At 28.8% G+C, this 10,575-nt stretch overlaps 1 protein-coding gene across 2 annotated transcripts in view; it reads left to right on the forward strand.

The window, feature by feature from the left end:
* Positions 1,839 to 10,575, forward strand: part of LOC109354803 (bystin) — a 21,438-nt gene continuing 12,701 nt past the window's right edge. For both annotated transcript variants that reach the window (XR_002108606.1, XM_019597546.1), the window contains exons 1-5: positions 1,839 to 1,910; positions 8,036 to 8,380; positions 9,496 to 9,622; positions 9,737 to 9,788; positions 9,924 to 10,251. Coding sequence is in view for 1 of the 2 variants with exons in the window: in XM_019597546.1 (XP_019453091.1) it covers positions 8,048 to 8,380; positions 9,496 to 9,622; positions 9,737 to 9,788; positions 9,924 to 10,251 (840 nt within the window). In the remaining variant the exon portion in view is untranslated. The remainder of the gene's footprint in view (positions 1,911 to 8,035; positions 8,381 to 9,495; positions 9,623 to 9,736; positions 9,789 to 9,923; positions 10,252 to 10,575) is intronic.

Genomic DNA, 10,575 nt, shown 5'->3' on the forward strand with positions numbered 1-10,575 from the left:
TTGTTTGAAAAGTTAATGATAATTGAAAATGAACGATAAATGATATTAAGATGGTAGGAGTATGCTTGAATGAGAAAATGAATCTTGGAGAAGGAAAATTGAGAAAGAATAATATTTCTCATTAATTGAATGAATGATAGTTTACGATGAAAGTAAACTATATATACATGGAAACAAAGTTTAACTAACTAAAACCATTAAAACTAATTTTAACTATAACTAGTCTAATACAATATCAACCAAATACTAAAATATAGTTCAAAATATATTTCAACAGATGATACAGTAATAATGAAAAAAACTCTTATAATGTTAGTATATACATATTTTTCTCTTTTATAAAATCTTTTGTAAAATCTTTTGACATTTAATGTAATGGATCTAATGTGTATTGACTTATTTTTCTCTTTTGTTAAATCTTTTGTACATTTGTGTTTTATCTTCCTTTTAGCTTCCGAAAACACAATGTGGGAACATACTATTTAAAATATGTATTCATACGAACTAGGTTCAGAATAAAAAAATTATATTTTTTGACTTCTAAGGGGACTTCAAATTTTAAATTTATTTGATTTTGGTGGAGAGTTTTCAACCAAAATGAAAGCTCATGCTAACGAAGAATATCTAAGTGTACCTAAGTCCTAAGGGGACTTCTAAGTAGACATGTATCTATTTTTTAAAAAATAATAAGCAAATGCACTTTCAGATCCACATTAATTTACCACCAACAACCAACAAATACAAAAACTCATTTCTAAGATGAGAGTAAAGAAGACAAATGAACAACAAACCCAACAAATGAGTTGAATTTTGTAAGTAGGTTTAGAATAAAAACTCATTTGGGGCTCGTTTGTAAGTAAATTGAATTTTGTAGACGAAAGAAGAAAAATGAAAGATTTGAGAGTTATGAAATATATTTGTGAGAATATTCTGAAGTCTTCAATTTCCCCTCAAACACTCAACTCATAAACAAACCCTTAATGGTTAGTTTGTGAGTTGGATTTTGGAGGGGAAGGAAAGGAAAAAGAAGGTTTGAGAGCCATAAAATACCCTTGTGAAAAGACTCACAAACCTTATTTTTTCTTTCATTCATCTTCAAAACTCAACTCCTAAACAAACCCTAAATTGTTTGATTGAGCTAATGAAAAAGAATGATTTTTCTCTAAATGAAACAAATACTGAAAATACATGAGTGGTCATGAAAGAAAAATATATTTAGGGATATAAATCACCTTTTATCTCAAGTTCAAAACGGAAGGATAATAAAAGAGTGTAATATTTATACATTATTAATACTAGTGTGTACATGCACTCCGTGCCTGCTGGCGAATACTTTGTGATACTACATATTCAATTTTTATATATTTCATTTTTTGAATTAAAATGTATTTTTATATATTTATGATAATGTTTAATTTAAGGTGAGATATGAGGTTAATTAATGTATTGGTGGTAGTTGTTTAGGATTATATAGTTTTTTTGTAAAAATTAAATAATGTTAAGGGCAATATAGGAAATGAAAATTACACCATGAGGGAAGTTATTTCAAGTTTTGGCTTTATATATAATATAGATAAATATATTTATACACAATTAATATATTATTCACTATTCATTTGTATTTTTTTTGAAGAATCAATAATAATTAAATATGATTAATAAATAATAAAGTAACAATGTATGAAAGTCTTAAGTTGATAACGCATATATTTTTTATCCATAAAAAATAACACCCTCATTTTTTGTTTATTTGGGCATAGCATTCATAAACCCATAAGCCCAACAAAAACCCATCATAAAAAGGTTATAAAACTAAACCTCATTTTCTATACTCCTTTCTCAAACACACACTGATTTCACGGTGAAGCCAAAGAAGAGCACTTCTCACAAGCACCTCAACAACCACCACAACGACCACTATGGGAAAGAGGAAGGAAAGACTTCAAAATCCTGAACCCTTCATGCCAATCTCAAACAACATTGATTCTGTGAAGTCATTGAAGGCTCGTTCAAGAGCTCTAAAACAACACCAAAAAGAAGCGAACATGATCGAATCCAACATGAGTTCAAAGATCATGAAGGAAACTTTGATTTAGATGAAGGAGGTTCATGGAGAGGAAGACACTGATAACAATACTAACACTTCATTTTTCAATGGTATTGAAGAACCTCCTAAGGTTGAAGAAGAAGATGATGATATTGGTGGCTTTGTTGGTTTCTCTGAGTCAGTTTGGTGGATATTAAGTGAGTTAAACTCTTTCATTTACTTTGTTTCTTTAGAGTTTTATTTCAACTCGATGTAGCAAATATAAGAATGTTTAGAAGTATGGATTCGTCAAACACTCTCATGTGTCGGTGTCTAATACGTATCCGACATGGATATGTTCGGATTCGCGCGAATGATACATATATATAGAATATCCAAAAATATAAAAAAATATATTAAGACATTATCCAATTTGTTTTCAATAAAATATAGGATATATGAATTCGTTTTCAGTAAAATATGGGATATATAGATTTGTTTCAAATAAAACATGATAAGATAAATTTTAGGATAGATTCGTTTTCATTAAAATAGGATAAGGTAGATTTGTTATGAAGGACAATGATTTTAAATTTCCATTATATTTTTTACTTTGTATATTTTGATTTACGCTTTTAATTTTATCATATTTTATGTGTTTTTATTATTTTATACGTGTATCATGTATTTTGGAAAAAATGCGTGTCGACGTATCGGATATGCATCGTATCCGACACATATATCAGTATCAATATTCGTGCTTCATAGATTATGACGATTTTTTAGTTATCAAGTGACAATTAGTAATGCTTAATTTGATAAAATGGATTAAGATGTTAACGATCATTTAAGGGTGGATATATACATTTAGTTGCTCACTTTAGAGACAAACTCACACAATACTTGCTTGCTTTAGAGGTAAATTTAGTGTGGTTGACTTAGTGGACTCACTAAAAAGGAGAAAGTTGTGTTAAGACTTGTAAAAGCTCTCCTAAGGAGAGTAGGGCTTCTTTGTCTAGGATTCGAAAAAAGAAGTGGTTCTTCATAAATGCTTATCGGAAAAATTGTCCATGTAAAATCCAAACATAGTTTTACATGCTATGACATTAAAGCGACACATAAAATCAAGCAATATCATCCAAATGCAAATAAAGCATTAAGTTAGTTTTTTATATCATATGATATTCAAATCTCCAATTAATTTATCATTCTTGCAATGTTTATATAATCCAGCAACCAATCTCCTTTATTTTGCTCAAAGGCCAACTCCTAGTGGAAAGCATATGCGGTATATATTATCCCAACAATGGCAAACAATAGTTTCCTCCATTTTTCAATACCTTTAGGTGAGATGCTTATGTGGTAAGAGAAGTTTGTCTAGGAAACCATTTTTAATGATCATGAAATTCACAAAGGTTTCTAAAGACCACTAGTTTGTATATGGGATTATTCTGGTGGTTATACGATGTATAAGACGAAATTGTCACTAGACCATCCCACCTAAGAAGTTCCCCAATGCTTCTTGATGAAGCAAATCCACAATGATATTTTTATTGTTGTATTTTTTAATTCTCACCAATTACACAAATGCAATAATATATCACATTAACCATAACCAACCCATTGTCTCTTTTAACAAGATTTTTTAATTTCTCTTTTCATAAATATTATTTAAGTTAGTTGTGTTGCAATTTTCTATACCATGTCACATGGACCATTTTAATACATTAACTTAGTAATCAAATATTAAGGGAAAAATATTTTACGATAGACAATATGACAACTATAATTCATCAATTCAAAGATCAAAAGGAAAATAATTTTATGAAATAAATTATTGGATAAATTATTTATAAAATATATATAATCATAAAACATATCATTGTAAATTCACCTTTCAAAATTATGAATTACTTATATGTATATTTAAATAATATTTTTCATACAAAACTCATTTTTAGAATATATAGATTTACTTGAATTTGAGATAACCAATAAAATAATTTGTTTATACAATAAAATAAAAATCATATATTTATTGTATAATAATCATTTCAAGATGAGAAAAAAAATGTATAACTGTCAATGTAATTTTTTTATATACTATCATTATATCATTCACTATTCATTTTTAATTATAATTGACTTTTCAAAATAGTAATACAAATGACTGATATATAATACATTGACTGTGTATAAATTTTACATTGATAGTGCATATATATTACATTCTTTCAAGATTGACTTCTCATAATAAAAAATCTTATTTATTGTTAAATTAATATACAAAATTAATCAAGCTTTTTGACTCACATATTTAAAAATAAAAGGACATGAAAATACATCTGTTATAACAATTAACATAGTAACTAATAGAGACTAAAATAAATAATTATAGTGAGACTTTAGTTAACTTTTTTTACATGGACCGATAAAAGCATATTGTAAATTCAAAATAACTTTTAGCTTCAATGTTGTATGTTAGTGGAACTTCTCATTCAAGATGAAAAGGAAGTTATGATTTAACAACCCAAGAAAATAATTGTGGATTTATTTTGTAAATAATTCTTTATCCCCCATTATAAACTTTGGACCCATTCATTTTAGAGGAAAAAATGTATGCACCGTATAAGTTTTATATACTGTCACCATATCATATATCATTCATAATAAATTATCATTGACTCTTAAAAAAATCTAAATAAATGATAGATGATATAGTTATTGTATATAAATATTTATGAATATATATTTCTCTCTTTACATAGTTCCTATAATTCTCTCTCTCTCTTTCCTTACTTCTCTATTCCTAATCCTTTTCCTCACCTCATACTCATTCTTCATCAAACCTCACAATCATTCCAAATCAATGAAATCATACCATTCCATCTTCCATATTGTGTGAGCATATATACTATTTAAGACATGTATTCACATAAACTTGGTTCAGAATAAGAAATTATATTTCTTGACTCCAAGTACACTTAAGGGGACTGCAAAAATTAAATTTATTTCATTTGATGGAGATTTCAACCGAAATGAAGGCTCATGCTAACCAAGAATATCTAAGTACACCTGAGGGAACTTCTAAGTACACATGTATGTATTTTAAAAAAATTAATAAATGCATTTTCTTTCAAATCCACATTAATTTATCATCAACAACCACCAAATACAAAAACTCATTCATCAGATTGAGGGTGAGGAATACCAAACAACAACAAACCAAACAAAACTGAAAATAATTGAGTGGTCATGAAAGGAAAAATATATTTAAGGATATAATTCATTTTTTTTCAAAAAAAAAGTTGGGGTCTAAATTTCTAAACTCAAGTAATAAAAAATAACATCCTTAATTTTTGTTTATTTTGCATAGTGATCATAAAACGATAAGTTCAAGGAAAGATAACATAATTTTAAGTTATTTACTAAAATAACTTTAGTAGAAACACCGTGACAATTTGGGCTGAGCCCATAGGGTTTGCCTGTCCGCATTTATTATAAGATATGAAAAATGTGTCTATCCGTCCTAAAATGTTTGTTCAACATGTATTTTTTACTCATAGACATTTCTAATAGGTAAGACAAGCGGCCCACAGACATTATACATAAAATATTGAACATCAAATGTATATATGTACTATGAAATGTGAGAAAATGTTTTTTATTTGTTATGTATGTATTTGTATATCAAATTTGAGAAAATAATATCATTTTCTTATTATTATATTTATGCATTTGTATTTTGTATATATATTCGTATGTACTATTTCATTTGTATTTTATATGCAAATTATATACAATGCATATTTTGGTATTATATATGCATTTGTATTTTGCATATATATATTCGTATGTACTATTTCATTTGTATTTTATATGCAAATTATATACAATGCATATTTTGGTATTATATATGCATTTGTATTTTGGATGTATTCTTCCATTTGTATGTAAAATATATAATGTTTGTTTTGTATGACTAATGTATATACATTTGCAAAACATGTCCTATTTAAAAACGAGTAGACAAATTATGATATTTCATGTCCTATTTAAAAATGACTAAGACATAATATTTCATGCCATATTTAAATACATGTAGTGTATGATATTTCACACCTTATTTCAAAATTGGCATGCCTATGCCCGTCCTAATTTAAACGTGCACTGCATGAATACAGACAAAACGACCCTAATTGTCAATACTAGTAGGAAACTTAACTTGAGTTAATCAATTAAAAATAGAGTAAATTACACTAACACCCCATGAGTTTTAGTGAAATACACAATATATCCCTCACTTTTCTGCACCTACACACACCTCCCCTAATTTTTATACTTTCATTACACTGACCACCCATGCATAAGAAATAAGTGTAATTTTTTAAACAAAAAATGTGATAAATGCAATTAAGTTAAACAAAACATGATATATTGTGAAGATAAGTCCAAATAATATATGAGTCAATATTTCTTTATTATTCTTGGATTGTTACACTATATTATAAGAGCGATTTAAACAATATTTCTTTAGAATTGTTGATGCATTTTGTAAAAATAAAAAAATAAAGATACATTGATTTGTATATTATTTAGACTTGTCTACACAATATATCATGTTTTGTTTTACTTAATTGCATTTATCACATTTTTTGTTTAAAAAATTACACTTATTTTTATGCAGGGTGATCAATATAATGAAAATATAAAAACTGAAAAGGTTTGTGTAAGTGTAAAAAAGTGAGAGATGATTTGTGTAACTTCATTAAAACTTAGGGAATGTCAATATGATTTACTCTTAAAAATATTGTTCTCCATCTATTTGGGTACATGCGGCAAACATGTTCATTCATAGAATGGAATAAACTCATGTTAGCAAAAGTCATATAAATAATATATATGAAAAACATTTTTGACTCAAAACCCATTTTTAGAAGAAATAGATTTACTCAACTTTGAGATAACCAATAAAATAATTTATTTATATAATAAAACAAAATTTATATATTTATTGGATAGTCATTTTAAGATCGACTTCTCATAATAAAAGATCTTATTTATTTTTAGATTAATGTACAAAAAGTAATGAATTTTTTTGACTCACATATTCAAAAATAAAAAGGACAATGAAATACATGTGTTATAACACTTAAATACTAATATATTAATACACGTATGTATTTTAGAAACAAATCAACTAATACATTTTCTTTCAAATCCACATTAATTTATCTGCAACAACCAAGAAATACAAAAACTCATTCATAGAGTGAGGAAGACAAACCAACAACAAAACAAACAAATCTTTGAGGGGTTTGATTCAATGTTGTAAAACCCAAGCCAGACGTCAAACTTGGAAAAGTCTCGTATTATGTTTAACTGGTTAAATCATTCAGTCTGATCGAGTGATTCCGTACATAATTAATAATTTTTATCTATAAATATATAGTTATATATAAATATAAAACTTTATATAATTAATAATTATGTATAATTATATTGAAATAATATCTCTTCGTTTTTTTGTACCGTAGTAAAACAAAATATTAGAGCAATGTTTTATTTTTTTTATTTTTAAGTGAACCGTCCGGTTTAACCGAGTTTAACACGGTCGGACCAGATTTTCCTCGGTTCAAAACGGTCTAACTCTCATTTGATTAAGATTGTAAACCAAGGTCGTTTTAAAGTCTGATCAGTGGTCAGACCATCGGTCCAATCTGATTCTAATAACACTGGTTTGATGGACCAAATGAAAGATAATCGGTTGTCTCTAAATGAAAGGAAAAATATATTCAGGGATATAATTCATCTTTTCTTATTTTCAAATTCAAAATTCAATAATAAAAATAATAACATCCTTAATTTTAATTTTTTGGGCATAGCATTCATAAACCCATAAGCCCAACAAAAACCCATAATAAAAACAGTTATAAACCTAAACCTCATTTTCCACATTCTCTTCTCAAACACACTGATTTTGCGGCAAGCCAAAGAAGAACACTTCACACAACCACCACCATGGGAAAGAGGAAAGAAAGGCTTCAAAATCCAGAACCATTCGTGCCAATTTCAGACGGAACCGATTCCGTGAGGTCATCGAAGGCTCGTTCAAAAGCTCCAAAACAGCACCAAAAAGAAGCGAACATGATCGAATCCAACATCAGTTCAAAGATCATGAAGGAGGCTTTGATTCAGATGAAGGAGGTTCAGGAAGAGGAAGATACCCAAAACAATACTAACAGTTCGTTTTTTAATGGTATTGAAGAACCTCCAAAGGTTGAGGAAGATGATGATGATATTGATGGTTTTGCTGGTTTCTCTGAAACTCAAAGCCAGTTTGGTGGATATGAAGTGAGTTAACTCTTTTATTTTAATTTGTTTCTTTAGAGTTTTATTTCGACTCGATGTAGCAGATATGAGAATGTTTGTGGCGAATTTTTAGTTATACAGTGAACAGTTATTAATGCTTAATTTGATAAAATTGATGGAGATGTTAACCTATTAAATGATTATTAGTTAAGGGTAGATATACATTTAGTTGCTCACTTTAGAGACAATCTCATACAATACTTGCTTGCTTTAGAGGCAAATTTAGAGTGCTTGACTTAGTGGACTCACTAAACAAGGAGAAAGTTGTCTTAAAACTCGTAGAATCCCCGATAAGGAGAGTAGGGCTTGTTTTGTTTGTCTATGATTTGAAAAAAGAAGAACTGATTCTTCATAAATGTTTATGGGAAAAGTGGTCTATGTAAAATCATAGCTTATTTTATGTTTTGGCTAGAAGTTTAAAAAATGATGTTACTTCACTCTATGTTTTCCCCAGAAAGCTAGAAAATCTATATTCTCCTAAAACCATGTAGTTTAAAGTAGCACAATGAAGCAAGCTTAATGATACCACAGTGATTGGTTTTGAAAGAAAGCTTGTATTTTTGGATGAAAGTCTAAGCAACTAGCTCCAAATCAGATGAAAGCTACAGGGTAGTCCAATAGTTAGTGGTACAGCGAGACCCAGAAATTCTGAAGAATAATGTAGTGGAGGAGTTAGCTTCTAATGGTTTGTGTATAAACATGATTTATGATACAACATGTATGGCTTTATTTTATTCATTTAAGGACCCTGTCTAGTGGGAAAAAGGCTTGATATTTTTTGTGGACCCAGAAAGCTTGGTCCATGACTGAATACAATGTGGCTAATTGAAATTTGAATTTGGTTCTTTTAGTGGGAATTGGCTTGAGAGTTAAGAGATTACTTTTATATGCATTGCTTCTTAGTTGTAGTTAGCAGAAAAAAAGAATTCGTAATGGTATTTTATAATATTTACAATGATGAATAAAATTGGCAAAATTTCCAGGGATTCTAACATTTCTTATTATTAGATAACTTCAGGCCAAACTAGTATTTTATTGGTCAACCTTTTGTTCTAAGAATATGGGTTTTGTTTTTTGTTGTTCATTTGAAAATTCAGGAGGAGATTAATGAGGAGGATGAAAGAATAATGGAGGCATTCTTATCAAAAGGACAGGCTCAACAGAAATCACTTGCAGACCTTGTTGTTGAAAAAATAAAACAAAAAGACGCATCTGTTGTTTCAGGTAATATTGAACAGCATTTTGTTTTCTTCATTTTTTCCTGCATATTTTAAGCGTTCTTAATATGTTGTTTAACTTGCTTGGAGGTTTGATTTTTTCTTTTATTGTTGTGTGCAGAAATTCGACCCGAGCCGAAAATGGATGCATCCATAATTGAGATATACAAGGGGTATTTTAAATTTCTCACTTCAAATTCTTTTTATGATCATGTAGATTAATATTTTCTTTTCCACCAAGTTTCGGAGCTGGTTGATATGTGGGTTTCATATCCTGCCTCACTTTTTTTTTATCATCCATATTTCAGGGTTGGGGATCATCTTAGCAAGTATACAGTAGGCAAAATACCGAAGGCATTCAAACACATCCCTTCCATGCAACGTTGGGAGGAGGTCCTGTATATAACTGAACCTGAGAAATGGTCAGCAAATGCTATGTTTCAAGCCACTAGGATCTTTGCTTCTAACTTTGGTGTGAAGAAGGCAGAACAATTCTACAAGCTTGTCTTGCTTCCAAGAGTGAGGGAGGATATAAGAAAGAACAAGCGCCTACATTTTGCTCTATATCAATCACTGAAAAAGGCATTGTACAAACCTGCAGCATTCTTTAAGGGAATACTGTTTCCACTATGTGAGGTATACAATTGTCTCTATTGTTGACCTCATGAAGTTCCAAGTTAATCACTGGTTGATGCTCTCTTAGGTTCTGTGTTATATTTTGTCAATGCTTATATTAGTTCTATACACGTTGCTTTTTCTGTTGATGCTCATCTCCTCATAGATTTAGGCTCACATTAAATAATGTCTAATTTATGAAATTAATGGTTTATGCAATTTAAAAGGGCCCAGTGTATAAATTTATAAATTTAGTTTTTTGTGGAGTTGTGCATCACGTATTCGTTGGAGTGACCTGTGTCTGAGGTTCTTTGTCATTATTATGAGAAAAAGAAGGGAAATAAA

The sequence above is a fragment of the Lupinus angustifolius genome, chromosome LG08 (genome assembly GCF_001865875.1).
Source record: "Lupinus angustifolius cultivar Tanjil chromosome LG08, LupAngTanjil_v1.0, whole genome shotgun sequence".
In the NCBI taxonomy this organism is placed as follows: Eukaryota; Viridiplantae; Streptophyta; class Magnoliopsida; order Fabales; family Fabaceae; genus Lupinus; species Lupinus angustifolius.